Genomic DNA, 20,751 nt, shown 5'->3' on the forward strand with positions numbered 1-20,751 from the left:
TTCTGTCTGACTGTGCGAGATGTTCTGTATGTATGTATTCTGTTCATTGCTGATGTTTTAAAATGATGGTAAAGAATATGTTATTTTAAAGCCGCAATGTATTGCACAGTTGATTTAAAATAGACGTACAATTGAGATACACAGAGTGCATACAGTACTGACGGTTTGGATGCAAAGTTTCAGGCTGTTAGTTTTTGAACTGAGGAGGAGACGACTGTTGGTATATTTCTATTATAGACCAAACGATAAGCACAAGTTTGACTTAATTCTAGCCTGACTAAGTACGAAAATCTTAATTCATGGACAAACGGCAACGGCCAACAATGGCTTGCACAAACGTGTTAAGTTATTTAAACTACCAGCGCAAGTATGCAAGAATGGACTGCCTAAGGCAAAAATTCATAGGAATTTATATTACCTAGTGCATGTATAATGTGCTTACACAATAGCAAAACCAACCCTAGCAAAGGATTGCATTTAACACTTTTAAATACGGATAACCTAACTGACAAATAAGAGGCCAGTATTGATAACACCAGTTGAAAGATTCGCCTGATAAGTAAACTCGTACTTATTTGATAGTTATGAGACCTGAGCTAAAAGGTAAAGACTAAATTAAATTATCAGAGTAGGTAAGTAGTTATAATCCTTCAACAAACCTATGAGTAACATCATGACTTCACAATATACCGTCACGTAAACATTGATTAAAAAATAAATATTAGGTAAGTTTGTAGTACAAATCTTATCAAAATAACTTTATCTTATCATTGCAGAGATTGCGACATTTTATACAAACGCTACTGATACGCAAGGACGATTACACTTAAATATATTGACCTATAAACCGATAACCAAGATTGGTAACAGGGTCGAGTAGAAACACCAGACACGCTAAAATAAGCAGTAATTACTTCTAAGGTAATCAGGCTTTGTGGGCTTGGACACAAAGGTTATTTTTAGAAGGAATTATTTTTTTGAAGTCGGTCAGCTTGCACGAACTAAAAATTAAAACATTTTTAACGGAGATGAGTGAATCTAAACAGGAGGGTTTATCAAAAGTTCGTAATAGAAAAGTTCATCAAAAAAATTGCTCAAGTTATTCTCAATGCATTACTAATTATTGAAAAAATAAAACAAAGAATATAATGAAATAACTTATAACCGAATTTATCATTGCAAAATGTTGGAACCTACATTTTTAATAGAAATGTATTTACCCAGTATTCGTTTCCAGTTTTACCTAAATAGAGTAATTAGTAGTTAAGTGCATAATAAACGCGTTTAAGTTGCTACACACGGTCATTAGCTACAAGCATTTAACAGGTAGAAAATCTTGTTTGCATTTTCTTCCGCCTTCTCGTTGGATATTTAAAATGGAAAATCTAGTTTTTAGATTCAGATATCGTTCTTTACACAGAAGAGTTTAGCTATTTCGAGAAGTTAAAGCTGCTACGAAGGTTGATTTCACGCTCATTAATACATATTACTTAAAATTTAAAAATTTTTGCAACGCCTTGTATTTTTTACCCTATACCTACCTATTTTTTTTCATAATTCTATTATTTAGTATTAAGTATTGAGAATGGTTTTCAAACGACCATCCTATCCTCATTTTCGGCATTTGAAACAACATCGTAACTAATTAATTATTCTTATTATTAAAAAAAGTTTTTTTCGAAAATGAAACTTAATCTATTTACAATACACATTCATTCAAATTCCTCATGTTATTTACCTGAATATAGCAGTATCAGAGCTGGTGAAGTCAGTAGGTGTTCCGGCGTAGTACTCGCCATTGGTGGCCAAGATGGCGGTGACGTTGGAGTGAGGGTTGTAAGGACAGTTCGCCACGCCCGTCACCCAGTCCGTTACTGTGTTTATTGACTCGATCTGTTGGACAAAAAGAGGTTTTAAAGGCTATATCCTATACAACTACTACTAACTACTACTAACTTTGGTTGTCATGTTTCGACAAATTAATCTCGTAGAACTTGGATATCACTGAGTTAAACAATATTAATACTTCTTCAGATAAAGAGTGACCCTTTAAAATTGTCTTGTTAATTATAAATCCCATGTCATATCACTACTAGGTACTATCATCCCTTATCAATATAACATGAACTTAAACTCGTACGTATTTGCTTCTCTTTCTTTTTCAGTTTTTTCTTGCGCATGCATGCTCATATTTTTACATCTTGATCATAAGAAATGTGGTAAATCACTCACCTCTCTCCAACTGCACATAGGACTAAAGGCGTAAGTGCCACAAGCGAACAACTTGTGCTCATGTGCCAGAAGTACTTTGATGTAGTTGTGACAGTCTTCTTCAGTCTGGCCTTTCATGTGACATGTTTCGTTCTGTGCCTGGGATGCTTGCCAGTCTGCGCGCTCGAGCACGCCGAGACCACGGAGTGAGAGACGGAATAACGCATCCCTAGAAACAAAGGTTTATATAAAGAAGACTATAAAAAATATATATAGTGTTGATTGTTAAAAACTATTAATCTTGATAGACTGATTCTCAGCTTCGTGAAAATGCTTTCTTTAACCAGATTTAGGAAGTAAGTATGCAAAGCATTTTTCAATTATACATGTCTGTTAACGGAAAAATGGGTCTTGAAGACATGAAACGCCATAATTTTATAGTTAGTGAGTAAACATTATGTCTAAGATCATTGAAATGCTAACAGTACCTATTTTATGTGAAGTTTCTACAACAACTATCTTTGCTAGTTATTTTGAGAGCTAACGTATGTTCCAGAATATACTGACTCATAAGTATGACTGAATATTCTCTAAAAATTCTTTAATAGGCACATATCAGCCTTTTATGAAGACGTCCATAATGAATCTCAGTAATGGACTGTATTATTATTTTAAATAGTCCAAGGTGACATTATATACATATAAGTACTTGTAACAGTAGACTCCGATAGATATTTGGTTTCATTCCATTCCCGTGTTGATATCAACCTTCAACTTATTAAATAAATAAATATTGTGATATAGGCAGTCGCCCCGGCTTTGCTCGGAATAGATTCCAATTACTTACCCCCGGTTTCTGAGGTACATTTAGTGGCAGTTTATCTATTCAATAGCGGTAAAACTCATACAAAAAAAACGCTATTGAATAGATAAACTACCGCAAAAATTTCCCAAAAACCGGGAGTTAGTCTACCTTGGCATGCACGGTTTATCTAGATCATAAAGAATAATTCACAAGTTCTAAATTTCGATATTTTTATGCCTCTGCCAGCTGTAAACATTGCATCGAAAACTTTCTACTAAATTGTTGGACTACAGTATCTATGCTATGTCCATCTGCTCTAATAAAAAATAAAATAAACAAATGACCCGTGCAGTACTTTTGGAGATTACTCCAGCATAAGGAAATTACAAAATTCCTTCCGTGATTATATTATGTAGTAAATTACATAAATGCTTCTTAGTAACTACTTCAATACTAAAAGAATGCATTAACGCATACTTATCAATCGTTATCGTTATCTGATAACTACATCCTGATACAAATCTACGTCCATTACGTCCATGAATTAATGGGCGATAATACGTTACAGATAATCCTACAAATTGTTTTAAAGCCACAGATAAGAATAACGTCATTGAAAGAATTATCTAGCGTAGACGGCTCGGCGACGGTTTATGAACAATAAGGACAATGATGTACTTATATTACATTGTTAACTTATTTTAATATTATGTAGATGTGTATTAACTTATGTATATTGTTGGAATAGAAGAGGGTATCGTAACGGTGGCTTAAGTAAATTACCTTGCCATTTTCAGTATGTAGTGTATCATCTTAAATCGATATGCCAATTGCGCTTGATACGCGCTATATGCCGTTCATAGAGCATACCCAAAATCCTTCTGAAATTTTGTTAATTATCCTATCTATTACCACCCGATAGCTAACCTTTACGAGTAGGAGGCTGCTACCATAGTTAGGTTACTGAAAACGGCCGCAGTTTTTCATGTAATCCTGTCATGTTAGTATCAATGTACGTGTAGGATCGTTTCTTGGAACAATTTTGAGCTATTCTTCAGTCTCATGCCGTTTAAAACTATTTGTATAAAAACAAAATAGTCATACATAATAGTTTACACGTTTCAGTAACATTATCCACAATTTGTCACCAGATGCGACCTCGAAACATAATCACATAGATTGCATTCTAAACATCTGAGAATTGTACAAAACGATACTTGTAAAGGCGTATTTAGACATGAAGAACAAACGCAATCAATCACTAACAAATAACTTGTGAGATGCGCGATTCTCTACATAGTCGGTACTATCGAGAGCTTGACATTTGAAATGTTCTACAAAAATAATTCACATTTCATCCACTGGAAGCGCTGATCAAATTTCGTTTACCTTGTAACCTTATGAAATCATTGTAAACTGATATGCTTTATACCAATTTTCACACAAATACGCGATCTATGATTATTAGACTGATCCTTCGACCCATGTCTGAATATTTTTACGCACCTAAGTGGCTAGGGTACACAATAACAAGACATAATAATACATAGTTAAGTTAATATTAAATACCTACTTGCTTACATAACAAATTAGTATTCTACGGACCTACGCTTTATGCAATATCAATATTAGCAATAATCACCTCTGTAAGACCAGAAATCCCGCTTACGTATTGTAAATGAGTCTTAATACCTCCTCATGTAATAATACGTAGTACGCTTAGTAATCGTACACCACCCACAGTAGTGGCCGGAGATCAAATATCAATGCAATAGCCGTCGCAATCGATACGCCAATAGAAACGGTATCGAAATTACTTATCGATGTATGAATACATGGGAAGCTTGAGAAGGAAATGCTTGTGGTTTTAACATTAATAGGTATTATTAATACATGGAAAGTCGACTTAGTATGCAATATGTGACAAGTCGGTATGGAAATTAGAAAATCTATTAACGACTTGTGGGTTAGAAACTAGCTTAAAAGCAATTAGGAGAAAACCGAAATTATTAAAAAATGCTTGACCCTTAGTACCCAAAGAAACCTATCCAAGAATGGACAAAAAAGAGCTAGTAAGTTCTCAGCTCCATCACTGGTTTAGAGAAATACGAACAACGAGTTTAACACTTGTACAATTTGCTGTACTTAAGAAAAATAGCAGATTGATATACTGGTAGAAGATCATCGTTACAGAAAACCAACAACAAACAATAAATAAATTGAATCACTATGTGGTGATAAAATTAGTACTTTTAACAAACTAAAGTTCGTCGGTACTAAAATCAGCTAGTCTGCCGTGTTCGTAAAGCCGCTTACTCTACAAAAATATGTCTACCACCAAAATAAGACGTACACGCTAAATTCCGTATCCATAGTAAACAGAAAAGTAATGTTTATAAGATAAAACGTAATAAACGCGTGCCTGCGAGTGAAGTAGAAAAGCACATGAGCAAACAAACGGTTAATGACTTAGCCAAATGTTCAGACACATGTATGTAGTGTACGTGGTATATGTACGTTATGTGGCAAATACTCACACTTCCTGCCGTTTGATACACGCCGCTTTACAACGGCTTGTAAAGTTTGAATTGTATTGAACTTTCGTTGAACTGAAGGAAGATAGGTAACTCACTCATGCCTGGTTTCGGTTAGTTTAACAATTCAATAGCGTTTAAACTCATATAAAAAAAACGCTATTTAAAAGATAAACTACCGCCAAATGTACTCAGAAACCGGGGGTCAGTGATCCATTAACGGCAATCGTAATATCACGAGAAGGATTTAGAATGGTTTTTTTACGCCTTGTACAGCCCGAATTGTAACTTTCAATGTGTATCAAAAATGCATTAAGATTACATACATTTCCTACTGCATAAAAACCAAATACCACGTATCAAGTGAACTAGACCCATATGCAAGTACACACATATTAAATTTGTAATCATAATGAAGTCTCTTAATCAGAAATCAATACGCGTCTATATTATAAGTAACACAAACCTTTACGATTGTACAACAGGTTTATTATATACAGTAAATAGAGGAAAACTTAGATATTAATGCGATTTTTAAATAGGCTCCGATGTATACAACCGGCCTTTATCTTATGGTTAATGGTCAACCTAGTGTCAAGGCTTTTGACGTGGCTTAACGACTGTTATCTTAATTGATAACAACCGGGACAGACTTTTTACGTGCCCTCCGAAGCACGGAGATGCTCAGTTCAAATGCCACTATGATATCACTCGTCTATGGAATGACCTTGCCAAGGTTTGCTTTTTCTACAGATCATTAACTGACCGGTGAGCGCAACTGGCTATGGGCGCCTTAAAAGGTATATTGTAAATCTCTGTTAATAGAGAACTGTAATAACGCTTAATGTTCATCTACATATCACCGAATATTCGAGAAAACTTTCGCTTCGCACGTGCAGTAATCAAGGATTCGGGGTCAGTAGTTTTGCTAAATTCCCTCATAATAATAGTCGGAACGAATCGCTTGATTCCTAATCGAAAGAAACGCGGGATTCGAAAGCCGAACGGGTTTAGTAATTTTCCCTTTTAGTGTATGTAAAATAAGTGCACCGGTATGCAATTAAATGCTAACTATTTACGTTGGATAAGACGGATATGATACAGATTATGCCCCTTGTATCTCGTGAATCTCTGGTCGTGTCTGCCTTTATCAATGTATTTAGATCACAGTACGACGATCACGTTGATTAGGATCTTTTGCATAGTACAGTCAGCTCCAAAAGTAGCTGAACAACTTCATATTTTCAAGACCTCTGTGTTACGTAACTTTAATAAATAACTAATTAAAACCAGGTAGAATGAGTCAGAATAAAATTAAACATTTCGATCAATGGCTAAAGTTTTTTCTGTGGAATAATGTGCACACTTCAGTATATAGGGTTTCAAAAGATTGAGTATGATCAGCTACTTTTGGAGCTTACTGTACCTATGGCACTTAACAGACCATAAAACGGGCTTTTCAAAACCAAATCTGTACATTTGTCATGAATAAAGTACGAAAGATGGACAAAGATAGACAGAAACTAAAGAATATAGTGATAATATATTGTTAGTTTTATGATCAATTATGAGAAAGTCGCAATTAGAAACAGGAGCCTCGATGTAATCAATGTCTATAAAATGCATTCAGCTACTAGTACAATAAATTTTCTTACTATAGTTGGGCCATTTCAAACGTGCGAACCAAGTCATGTAATTTTATCAGAGTCTCTCGCTCGCACTTACACATGGTCCTATTCCTGTTATTCTTTTATTTATCTCATAGTTCGTACGTTTAAAATGGCCCAACTATAGTACAATATATATTCTCATATCATTTTCGACCATCATTTATAACCGAATTAAGTATTAAGAGACCTTCCGTGCAAACGCTATATTCAAGTACCGGTATTGATTTCAACTTTCAAAAGTAAGATCGTTTCCATTTGCAAATAATACGGTGAGATAATAACATTTGTTACTGATACGTACAAGTGAAAAGGATGAATGAGATTCGATTAACGAAAACAATTTAAATTAATGTTTGTTATATCGGTTGGAAAGTAATGAGGACTTGATTCTGTAGTTTAGAGGATTCTTAAGTGGGTTAATTAGAAGATACACGAATATCAAATGTCTTAATAGTGTAATGTTACAGAAATATCTGTCTCTAAATTACATAGATAGTTTGAATGGACAGGATTCACGACTACTAATCAATTAAAAAGAAATAAATGGACTCATATATACATAAAATCACGCCTTTTTCCCAAAGGGGTAGACTAAGACCAAAAAACGCCACTTGGTACGATCCTTACAAGCGTAAGGATCGTACCAAGTGGCGTTTTCCCTTGCCTCATTCACATCCATACACTTTGTCAAATGAATGTGTAGAATTAAAGGACAGTGTTGCTTTGATAATATATTATACTTACTTATTATGTTTCTCTATTAAACTATGTAATCGAGTCTTTAAAGACTTAAGACAAACATAATTCCGAACGCCTTAAGGCATTCTAAACAAGTCTACCTTTTAAAGATTTTCCACATAAATGTAATAAATTCGAATAGCTAGCTTTAAAACGACATATTGTGAACTTCAAACATGGTATCGTAAGAACCAATAATAAATTTAATTAACAAATAAACTTTCCCAAAGCCAATGCCAAGTAAAACAATCGATTAACGTGAAATCATGTCGAAGATTCACATCTAAATGATTTTATACACCGACTATAAATTGGGAGAAGTAATGTTGATTTCTCTAATTAGTGCGTAGTTCGTATAAAGCCGGGCCCAGACGAGTGTTACGTGTAATTTAATCCACCGTATAATGTAACGTGAATTGGGTACTTGACTAGTAGCTCGATTATCTACTACTATCGACTACCGGCAACCGGCTAGCTGTAGAGAAATTTTGTATGAAAATCTGATCAGCGCCTCTAACGGGTGTTGAAGAAACTATTTTGGCAGTACATTTTAAATGTCAAACTCTCGATACTCTATGGTTCCGATTGTAGAGTATCGCGCTACTGCTAACGTTACCATGCGTTACGTGAAACGTTTGCAGTGCCGTCCACACGTAGGATTCACCTCATATTAATTACATTGTGGATTACATTACACTCGTCTGGACCCAACTTAATACGTAGAATCGCTAGTTTATTGGTGGGTAAGCCAACATCATCAGTTTTAATTAGTTTACATTTCATTACATATCTTTGACACCTACTGACCTAAAACTCGAATGTAGTCGTATAGCACGGCTCTTTACGATCGAGATACAAATACGTAGTCGAGTTTAATTAGTAATTTCAATTTCATAGTCATTTGAATTATATTAGTCCGTATTTTAAGATAACTTACACTTTCTAAATATACTTTTATGTAATAAAAATTTAAGTATTCACTTTTACACTTAGTTAAAATAAAAAGTGAGTTTTATTTTCGTTCTGTTTACTTTGTATGTTCATTTATTATGCTAATGTCGTACTAGGCTATAAACTGCCGGAATAATTAAAGTTTAATATCAATTAAGAAAACTGCAACTGGCAACTGGTATTAAACATCTTGAAAAAAAAAGTTAAGTGGGTACTCGACAGGCCTGTGTGAGGACAAGCATCATCTTTTTAATAAAACAAAAAGTTATACACGAATATGAGTCAAAACTTTCAAATTGATCGCATCGGAGACACGTCTGAGGTGAAACACCTCAAAAACCCTTATTAAAATAAACAGTAATTGTCAATTAAAGGCGAGTACACACTGCATGTCGTCTCAACCTGTCGTTGATAACACTATCTCGTATCATAAGTTGAACAGGTGAACGCTCGAGTTGTTTGAACAAGTTGTTAGGACCGGTACACACTGCTATCGCATTAAAATGCTGTTACGATAACAGAACATTTTTTTATGATTTATGTTGCTTTAATTTATATCCGCTTGTTTGTTTGTGTTTTAGTTGGTCTATTTTTAAACCACGCTTTGAATAACCACTCATAATTATAATAACATGAATCTTTATCACAACATAAGTATTTTTTATAAAGTTTGGTTTTTCCGAATTCTTTTGCCGATATTATAATTATATCAGGCCAGTTATTAAGTAAGAAACTGGAAATAATAGTACCTTATTAATGTTATTGTATTTATAATCAATTTTTATTTAAATGATAACATATTTTGATCAAATTAATTCTTAGGAAAGATTCGTCACGCACATAATAGGTACGTTTTTTTAAACGTTTAGAAGTATGATTCATCAATCTTAGATAATATGAAAAAATATCTCGAACCGTTTACTAGCTAACTAGCCATAACACTGTGTTACAAATGAATGCATTAATTACAATTGTAACACATTCTTTGCACACATAACTAATGGGTGTATTATACGCATGAACTATTTAGTAATATGCGTTTGGAAGCATTAGTACCTACATGCGATTATAAATTTATGGCTCCTATTCCGATACGATTTTGCTATACTATTATTCTTTCCATAGATTTAGCATGTAATTCATAAGTGCTACATCATTTCTTGGCTTTTTTTACTAACACACAAATAAAGAAAATAGTTAGCATAGAAAAAAAATAATAGGCTTATTTGAAGTTTGGTTGAAATTGTACTTTAACTTTTTGTTTCCGACATTTGTCATAAATTATAATTCGTTTCATAAATGGAATTATAGAAATATTATCATATTTACACGTTATAGTTATAACGAAATCTCGATGGAACTTTTTTAACATATAAAATTCAAACGCTTATTTTCTGGTACGAAAGCCTTAGATTAACTGACATGCCATATCAATTCTATTAGCTATCTTCATCCCTTAAATCAAATACCATAGCAATTTCTATATTTTCTTAACAAATTGCTCAACAGATAAATCAAGTATGTTGGCAACAGGTTGAATTATTCGAAGTGGTTCTAGTCTAGGACATAAATAGATTTAGGCAGTCACCTTGCGCCCACGATCAGTTGGTCCCTTGCTACATCGAATACCAGTTGCGAAAATGATTTGGTGCCGTTGTCCTCAAATATGTCGCTGTGCTCCGAAGTAAGTAGATCTGGAAAGAAAGAAAAAACGAATTAGCCTGAAACAAATTGCATTAAACCCTATTTTTATCTAAACACGTCATGTTAGGTCGTAAAAGCAGAAAATGTTAACAATGATCCTCGTGAACGCTATTGCCATAATTCTGAATAAAAAAAAACAATCCGTGAATCATTTATTGAGACTGATAACATCATAAGTTATCAAACGTAATTCCCAAATAATAGGCGCCACGCGATTTCAGACTCGATAAGAACTTAATTACTGATGTAAACCAAAAAACTAGTCATGTTAAGAATATATTAGAATTTAAAATTACAGACATAGAAAAAACTTAAAGCGAAAAATGTGCATAAAAACCTGATCATAAAAAGAAAGCTGAACATCCGACAGCATAATCTACAGATCAGAACTAGAATAAATTAGAAAGATAAACTGTAGGAATGTCTAGATAACTCCAGTAGCCAGTTCCTTCTCATAACGAGCCGATACTGATTGATTGAAGCGATTTTAAATTGCAAATCATACTGATTATAATGCCAGAATTATGTAAGGACTACCCACACACATTTCTAAGAGGCACAATGTCGCTCGTGGGCGATGATAAAGATACTATACTCCTCTTCATTCATTAATGTTTTTAAATGCCACTATTAGAGATTAGTGTAGGCTTAACACATTTGAACAACATCTGTGTTAAGCAACTAATTTCCTGTCTTTCGGAAAGCTTTACACGATAAACTATCAGATTTTGATAATAAAGATACTATTGCATTTGCATATCATAAAATCTTCAGCAATCTTTTGTAGCAACATCTTGAAATACGTCTACGTCTTATCAGTGGCCGAATATATTTTGAAAAGGTTATAATATTACTTTTTAATATTACAGTAGTACTATAAAACTTCACCATATCCACACTAAAATAGGACCCTTTAGTCATATCAACCTTCCATTTCAAAACATCTCACTTTACCCATGCTATCGTTCTAAAACAAAACATTATCTAAGTTTAAACCACTAGACTAAGCGGACAATTACTTGAGTGCTCGGCTAATGTAATTCCAAATGGGTATCCATACATTTGCGTTACACTAACTTACAGTTAAGGGACCATGTAATTAGCTTTCGACTACAGTCTCGGGCTGTTTGACTTGTAAATCTTATTATGTATGCAAGAACATTGTATACAAACCACGGTACATGTAACAACTGCATATAGGTGGAGTATACTTGTAATACTGTGTTACAACTTGCCTTTTGTCCCTTTGTTAGATGCGATTAAAGACGTATCTGCATAATTGTTTGCTCAATATTGACAGTGCATTTATGCTTTGCATATGTTAAGTTTGGGAAAGAGGTTTACTTAGCATTTCATCCCGATCACACTTAACATATCTATCACGAAGTGGCATTCTAAATTATTAAACGTGATGTAGTTTTTTTTTAATTGGATAGGAATCTTGACCTAGGTAGTAAGTATGTTATTATCACTCTCTGTGAGAGAAAGAATTTAGAACTATAAGGCATAGTGGCAAAATTATGTCTTCTATTAAGCTCATTACATAGTGTCTATGGGATGACAAAGACTGTAAAAACCCCACGTGGCGTGATTTTCTTGCTCTTCCATATTCATACTATTACCATACTCAGAAGTTAACGCCTATCACAAAGTTCACTTATTATACATTCCTTTCTTCACTTCAATGAAATCTCTTTATTGTTGTAAATCAATCATGTGTGTGAATGTTTACAGAGAGCGAGCGATTAAGCCATAACCATCCGTTGATTATTTCCACAGCGCAGTATAAACAAATTAACGAAAGATATAATAAACATTGATGCGTGAATGTTAATACGATGCGAATGTTCGTGTTTGTTTTAATAAGATTTTAATGTAAACTGTCGGATTTGTGGTATAAAATCATAATTTACATGGGAATGAAACGTGTTGGTGCAGTTGGGATAGATGCTATATTAATGCTTTACATACTATACTATACTAAAACGACACTTAAATTAAAGTTATTTATATCGCTACAATAAACGTCGGAGTAATGACAGCATTAGACTTAAATGTCGCTTAATTTAGTTTTATTTGAGCATTTTTTACTAGACAATAAATATTATTTTCATTAAACGGGCGCTTTATAAGCTGGTGTCTGATAAATAAAGTGAACGAAACCAGGAAGTCAAATTCAAGAATTTGAGGTTTTAGAGAAAAGATCGTATTTGAAGTTCAGGACTTTAATCTTAAGTGCTGGGGGGCTTGACTTGATGTAGTATGAAAAATTATGTATTGGAGATGAGAATCTTAAGTCCCCTAAAACTCTTTCTCCCTTCTCCCGAGAGACATGTCATGCGAGGGTTAATAAATCATTTTGTATCGTGCCTTACCTTGTTTATTTATTATCCTGAAGTCATCCTCTGGCAGTTGTCCCTCGCTGAGGGCACTGAGCAGTATCAGTGCTGCTACTTTATACACCACTACCCGCATCTTGAATTATAATGTTCTGTTTATATCTGTAACAAAAACAAAATATACTTAATAAGCATATACTTAAATAACTTCTATATAATCTAATATATAAAATTCTCGCGTCACAGTTTTCGTTCCCATACTCCTCCGAAACGGCTTGACCGATTCTCGTGAAATTTTATGAGCATATTGACTAGGTCTGAGAATCGGCCAACATCTATTTTTCATACACCTAAGTGACACATTTTTTTTTTATATGGCACAGCAACGTTTGTCGTGTCAGCTAGTATAATGCTAAATTGCTAAACGGTCGTTCAACGTCGTAACATGGTCGAAACATCGGGTAGCGAATAAGGTATCGTGAATTTTAAAATTATGAACAGTGTTCATTGTAATACAAATTAATTTGAATATAGTTATGAGTATAACAAGTTCTTAAAGAAATATTATAATAATAAAATAATTTAGTAGCTCCTTTTTGATCAAGTATTACGGCATATCAACATATTTTCTTTCAAAGATTACACGAACGTATACTACAAATAACACTCTTCAATTCACCATTTTTACGACATCTAACAATACTTTAATTATTATGTTTCGTACAACTAACAAGCGAAGAAAACCATGGTGTTATGTCATAGGTCACGACAATCAAGACATATATTATATATATAAAGTTAGACAATAATAAACATAGTGGTTTTGACCAAAACTGCCAATTTACATAGAGATCTGTGTGTTCTATAACGATTTATTGTGACAGGTGAAATAAATAACTATTACGAGATAAGATTGCTCAAAATGGTTTTACATATTCAATTTGCAATATTTATTATCTACATCCTCAGAAAGCCAAACAACGTGTTTATGTTAATAGAAAACATTAAAATTAATACAGAGGTATAAATTATTTTCTAATAATTTTGTAAAGCAATTATGTCTTAAATAATGTGAAGTCTAAAATGTGTAATATCCTTTGAATTACGGTCGTTTTGATATTAAGTAGATACCTATTTAGTTTTTTTTAGGAATTCCCATACCTTGTCTACCAAAATCCTGCAAAATGACTCTACCTTTAAACCAGTAATACTTTTACCGCAACGTAAGGCTCACTATAAAATTGTACCTAAAGAAAAACGATTAGAACGGAATAAAATGAACATAAAAGTACCATAAAAACACTAACATAACATGTGTCTATTCTCTGGCTGACCATTTCACGCGATTATTCTCTCTACTCTTTAGAATATCGCATTTAAATCAATTTATTTAATTGCTTACGCTCCGTTATATTGACGGTGAATCACTAAACTGGTTTTAATTCTCTTCAAACATTTTATCGATGGCTGTCAATTGAAGTCCATTTGTCTATATGTCTGTCAGTGCCGTATCTAGGTTTAGTTGTGAAGCTTAACGTTCCACTTAGGCATAATGCTGGGTGACCACGCACGATAGTGAGTCGTTGACACTAGTTAAGACCTTAGGGACCGTGTACACGTGAACTATTTTTAAACTTATTTAATTTTTGTGAAAAGTACTTTAAGCTTAATTCTTCTAAGGATAGTAAAATTAGGGACAAAATGATGAAACTTGTAGAGAAGAATGACGTTTCTACCAATAAGAGCTTTAGTAAAGAACAGCTTTCGACAATGTGCTTGTAAACAGTTCAATCCTCTTTTCACTTTATAAAGGGAACCTTTAAATCGGGGAACAAAAAATGCAAAATCATTGAATGTGCACGCAGATAAATTGGTATAAACTATACAAGATTTATACTTGAATGGTACAAAGCTAGAACAAAAAAGACTAAATCCTTTAAATATCTGGTTTGAAAAGGTCATGAAGCGGCCATGTGTCACCAAACACCACACTTGCAACCTCACAGATGTGTACTTTACAAACCGAACAATGGACGGAACTGGTGATCGGCAAAAAGTTAATTGTGTGCGTCTGCCCTTAGCGAAATAAAAACAAAAGATCCTGTCAAAGAAATGTCTTGGACGGTATTTAGCGATGAAATGTTTTTGTGTCTGTGTAATTGTGTGCACTATGCATTGAATGAACGGATGGACATCGTTAGGATGGACAGGGACTTGTTCTAACGAAGTGATTATTAAGAGCGGGAAGCTCCGAGGTGCTTACGACAAATACTATTTATTTATTGTTTTAAGAGTTCAAGTATCAAAAGTCCTATTACCGCTGTTAAAAATATGCTCCCTATGGTAAGTCATGCTTGTGTTCATTTTAATTCTTATACAATTTGTGTGAAAGATCTGACAAAATTTACCTAATGATAAACAAATTTTACCATTAATATTGTCCATTAAATGAATAAATAGTTATACGGTTTGTACATTACGTTCAAGTTATCGATGATAAGTATTCTTAGCTTCAAATATTTCTCGACTCAAATCGACTCACTTCAAATTTACTGCGAATTCCCTTTCAACAGTTAAGTGGATTTCTATGTACATACAATTAATGAACAAGTTAACTTTTCAAATTAATAACATGGTAATGTATTCAAACTAAATTGCCTGTGATTGTACCCGTGTACATATTATATTACTTAACTTTTTTGCTGTACAAAAAGCGACCACCTGTCTGTGCTTATCGAAAAATCATTGACATGCGTAACAACTTCTGACTTATGCGATGCTATAAATAATAAATAGTATTAAATTGCTAATAGCCAGTGTATTCTTAGCCTCAAGAAATATCCCACGACTGTGCTAATTCGACAATCTGAACTGAACTTAACCTTAGTTTTGACTAAAGACTCGTAAGTTGGATAATAGAAAAACTCTATTGTGGTCTTGTCGAGTGTGGCGACTTTCTCTTGGTTGCTATGTAAGGTAAATATATCAAAAGGCTCAATGTATCACGGTAGTGTTAATCGTTTCTTCTTGAATGTTACGACATCATTAGTACCATTACTAACGTCTATTCAGAGGGTCAGACATGAAAACGTGGTGATGGTAAATGCGTGATTCGGGCGACATACTATTTTAAAATCCTGGTTACACATTGTAGTGACAAGATAGAAAGAGTCTGAGTCTATAACCTCTTAGTCTCTTACTTCAATTGGAAGCTGAATTAAATTTCGAAGCTTAATTTTGCCAACGGTATGGCAAAATTAAGAATAAGTCAGTTATTAATTTTGCCATACCGTTACACCCGTTTTTTTATAAATAGCATCGTAGGACAGGATATCAAGCATTATGAAACAAACTTGCGCCAAAAATCTACGATCTTGGTCAAAGAGAAAGAACAACAATGGTACTAACACGCTCAATAACTTAAGGAGCAAATATTTGATTGTTTCATAACTAGAGTTGGTCCAAAATATATCTGAAATTACTCACTGAACTTATACTTAGTAATAATGGAGTGAGATTATAAAAACTGATTACATAATCATGACTAGGCATTCGATGAACTGTTCTCGTTTCTAACAAGACCGTGTTGAAGTGCACAGGTTTGCCAAAATAGGCGCCTAGGTATATTAAGACGAAATGAGGCAGGGAAATTACGATGAGTCACTGTAAATGGTAATAGATTTATTGTTTTTAGTTATTATAACATTGATAAATAACTAGCTAGCCAAAGCATATGGCCGTTTTGATTGTGGTCGACCGCAGATTCTGGGTAAGATTCCCCGTTGACACGTTGCTTGGAGATGCATGCAGACTAAAGTGCATCCCTAATTATTTACAATCAGGTTGTAAAATTCGACTTTACTCAAGATATCGGCAAATAGTAGAGATCACTCGGAGAAAGAAGATTTCTAGCATAACGAAATTCTCCTAAAGCTAAAACTGTAGTTTTGAATATTAGTTAGTTCAGTACGTATGTTATGCAGTCAAGACCTAGAATTCTAATGACCATCTTTAGTCATACAGCTGTCAATCACATAAATAGCCGGGACAATAGTTTCCGTCGTGGCACAGTCGGAAGTCGGAATGGTCTGATAAAGCTAGGTTATTGCCTGCAGGAATCTCACCCAGTCATGCGACAAACTTCCACTATAAATAAACTAGACTAGCTAATAGAAAACTATCCGTTTACTTAATATGCTCCAGTTGCTATTTGTCATCTAGAATTCTCAATTAACTAAGAGTCAGTAATTACTTAATATGTTTCAATAAATAGGATTTCAATGACAGGAACGCAGATAAACATTAACCGTGGTTAACGATTATTCATGAGAAAGAAGATTTTAGAACTTAAATGTCAATATCGAAGGGACTAAAATACATGATGAAAGTATTTTTAAAGCACCTTGAATTTTAGATTGTAGTGCTTACACACGATATTTAATTCCATTACCTAATATGCAAATAATATTTTTAGTCTCTAGTCCCAAGTTAAATTGAGCATGCCACTATTTTTTTTGAGCTTTATGGATTTCATCTGCCTGAATTAAATTACATTATCAAAATAACGTTGACAAAATATATTAAAGTCGTAACACATGCGCGAGTATCGTTCTTATATCGAGACAAGGCGTCTGCGCAATTACCTAATTGATTTATTAGTAGCAGAGTCACTAAAAATATTTTTTAAACGGCCCGTAACAGATAACAGAAGAAGCGTTTATATCTCAAGTAGGTTCAATAACTCCGACCTACATATTGAGTGCTCATTAATTTCGTATCTTAGATATGAAGTTATTTTGATACGTACCGCTTCCGTATTTTTTAGGCGCGGCTGTTACATGTAAGGTAGTTCGCAAATATTTGGCGATAAGTCACTGATAGAGTTAGGTAAATATGAGAAATAGGGCAGAAATTACAGTAGCTTTAATAATAATCAAATCATACCATCGATGACAATGTTTGCTCGTATATTGAGTTATTTATGGGAGCTATCACTATCACAGTTGGCAACAATTTTTAAGGCACTATTCTGTACATTGTTTTCCCTTAGATTATAGTGATTAACACGTTACGTCAAAGCAGCAATGTACTTAATAGTGACGATCAATTTGACGTACACTGCTTGTGAACTGAGAGACGTGATACGAATATATGTCCCTCTATTTCATAGAGCATGCCTACGCCTAAAAAGTAAGTATGTTTATAACTTATCGTTATAACAATTGCGGTGTTCATAATAATTCCATGTATAACAAGTGCTCTTTATGTTATATCTAATCAACAATGCTGTTTATTACCCAGCTAACAATGAAATAACAAGGCTACTACTATCAAACGAGCAGAGAAAGCCACATTCACACTGGTCGTATAATAATAATCATGCAATAAGCTATTTAGTACTATATTTAGATACTTTCTAACATAAACCTAATAATATAATAGCCTTGATAAATTCATAAGTACCCTTTAAGATTACTTAATTCTACGAAATCGCTTTCTAAGGATAGCTTGTATTGTTCTAGAAAACTATTAACCTAAGTTGAGGAGTTGTGCAAATTTCCCGGTAACTATATTTCTGAGAGCGCTATTAAACAGTCATATAGTGACCGGCAATAACCTATTATAAATTAGTACAGTCGTCTGCAATAATCGCTGACCAACATTTTATTAGTTTACTAATCATAAAAACTAGATACCTACCTAGGTACTTGGAATTAGGCAGGTGGATTTGCTGGGAATCCCCGTTTCAATTTATTTTCGCTGACTATACAAAATCATGATTATAAAAGTAAGTACTTACGAAACATACGACACGTGTATCTATACTAATATTATTTCTAATAAAACATAGTTGCAATTTATAAAGCCATTGCAATGTTATTTTCTACGAATTACCTACCTACCTATATATATGACATAATCATGTAAGCAAGTATGCTGATGATATTATGTATCGTCAATAATTGGCCAATATGATGCCCTGACGATCAAAACGTTTTTTATTTCCTTAGCCCTCCTCGTATGAATATCCCATTGCTGGGAAAAGGCCCTTAAATTCCAGTTTTATTCAAATCTTTTGCAGTGGCTATCTCCTGGCAGCCAGTTGGTTAAAATGACATAAAACCTTTAAAATAAAACGTGTAGTAAGTGCACTTTCTTCCACAAATATGTTTTTGAACTTGCCCTATCTTATAACTTGTTGACTCAGTAAACAATTTTAAAACGTTTAAGATTGATAATTTATCGATAAAGCAGTAACGTACCGAAATCGACCTACATTGATACGGCAAGTGTAAAGTTTATTTATCAAATACGTAGGAGTAAAACTGAACTGATAAATATATCTTATCTAAATTATAAATACTTTCAAAATAAATAGAGGAGGTGTTCAGTTCATTTCGAAATCTTTAAGCCGGTATATGAAAGTAAATAACACCTGCAATGAGGTAAATAATAATGATATGGAATACTTATTGACTTTTGTAATCTAAGAATCTTACGAAATTTACATTTCTATCTCTAATAGGACACATAGACTCAGGTATTTCAGTTATTTACTTCATAGGGTTCTGATAAACGTAAAGAAATGAAGAATCAAAACTATATTTGCCTGCCTATAATAACATCAGTTTTGTTAGATTAGTAATATAACTATGACTCAATTAGCCAAAGACGGAAGAAACAAATTAAATTTCTTCCTTATAAAGGACCTAACACCACTAAAGCGTTTGTCGTTGGCCGATAGCAGCCGAGTACTTATGATTGACCGCCAATTCGGAAGCCTCTGCTTTTTCTTCTAAAGAGTAGAGATCATTAGTGTCATGCTACGCTAGTAATAATTAACATACAATAAATATCTGTCACTATATTTTCTCCGATACTGAAATCGATTTATTGTCAAGTGTACAAACAATGAGATAAGGTAATACTACATCATATTACGGACTGAGTGCTACGTGCCGGTCCTCGCGTTGGCAATACAAAACGTAAACAGTACAACACTACTGAAACATAACATAACTATTATACAGGAACAATGGGCCCTCTGAAGGCACGCTACAGCAAGCGCGGCCGCAAACAAGAAAGCTACTGTTTCTCGGAATACGTACTAAGGTTTGAACTCTATAGTGATGTGGTCTCGGCAAGCCAAAGGGACTTGTTTTATCTCTCGTCGTAAATATACAATACAATTTATTTTAAGGATTCGTGTTTACTGCCGTAAAATTGGTTTAGAAGTAATCTCGTGTAAAAACAAGAAGTTATGAGCAATTAAAATTATAATTTTACGTAAAACCTGTTAAATGTTGTCGGTATTCTTTCGTTGACAAAATGTTGACGATAGCTTTCTGAAATTAAGTTATGCAAGTAAAAAATTACGGTGAATCGATTAAGTCCTGAATAAATATTACCAGTTGTAATATGCAAATATGTTGCCGCAAACTTGTTTCCGAATGTAACTTGACTTCTTAATAAAGTAATCACTTTTAAAACATATTTTAAAGTCACGTCGCATCACTACGCACCATATCAGTGCTTGAGAGTGGAAATCACGCACACCACGCGCACGCAATAAAAAAATATAATTATGTAAAGCTAAGGACCCAAAGTATACTCGCTCAAGTGGTGTTTCTTAACGGAAATGAAATATTATTAACGTTTAACGAATTTTAAGACTTTTAGGCGTATTCTTATCGATATTGTAAGTGTAAGTCGAAGGAATAATTCAAAAGCAGCACACCGGTTCTAAAGTTGTATGTATTATGCTTCGCGCGATTGACGTCCAAGACATCTAGTTAAGG

General features: G+C 33.7%; 1 protein-coding gene and 1 long non-coding RNA gene across 2 annotated transcripts in view; both read right to left on the reverse strand.

Annotated features, from left to right (window-relative positions):
* The window catches only part of LOC142982038 (uncharacterized), a 51,362-nt gene that overhangs the window by 14,888 nt on the left and 15,723 nt on the right, over positions 1-20,751 (reverse strand). The window lies entirely within an intron of this gene.
* Sema5c (Semaphorin 5c) overlaps positions 1-20,751 on the reverse strand; it is a 37,949-nt gene that overhangs the window by 12,777 nt on the left and 4,421 nt on the right. The window contains exons 2-5 of the mRNA XM_076128308.1: positions 12,989-13,114; positions 10,498-10,603; positions 2,233-2,440; positions 1,739-1,893 (exon numbers count right to left, since the gene is read on the reverse strand). Coding sequence (XP_075984423.1) covers positions 1,739-1,893; positions 2,233-2,440; positions 10,498-10,603; positions 12,989-13,088 — 569 coding nt within the window. The 5' untranslated portion in view covers positions 13,089-13,114. The remainder of the gene's footprint in view (positions 1-1,738; positions 1,894-2,232; positions 2,441-10,497; positions 10,604-12,988; positions 13,115-20,751) is intronic.

The sequence above is a fragment of the Anticarsia gemmatalis genome, chromosome 21, assembly GCF_050436995.1.
Source record: "Anticarsia gemmatalis isolate Benzon Research Colony breed Stoneville strain chromosome 21, ilAntGemm2 primary, whole genome shotgun sequence".
In the NCBI taxonomy this organism is placed as follows: domain Eukaryota; kingdom Metazoa; phylum Arthropoda; class Insecta; order Lepidoptera; family Erebidae; genus Anticarsia; species Anticarsia gemmatalis.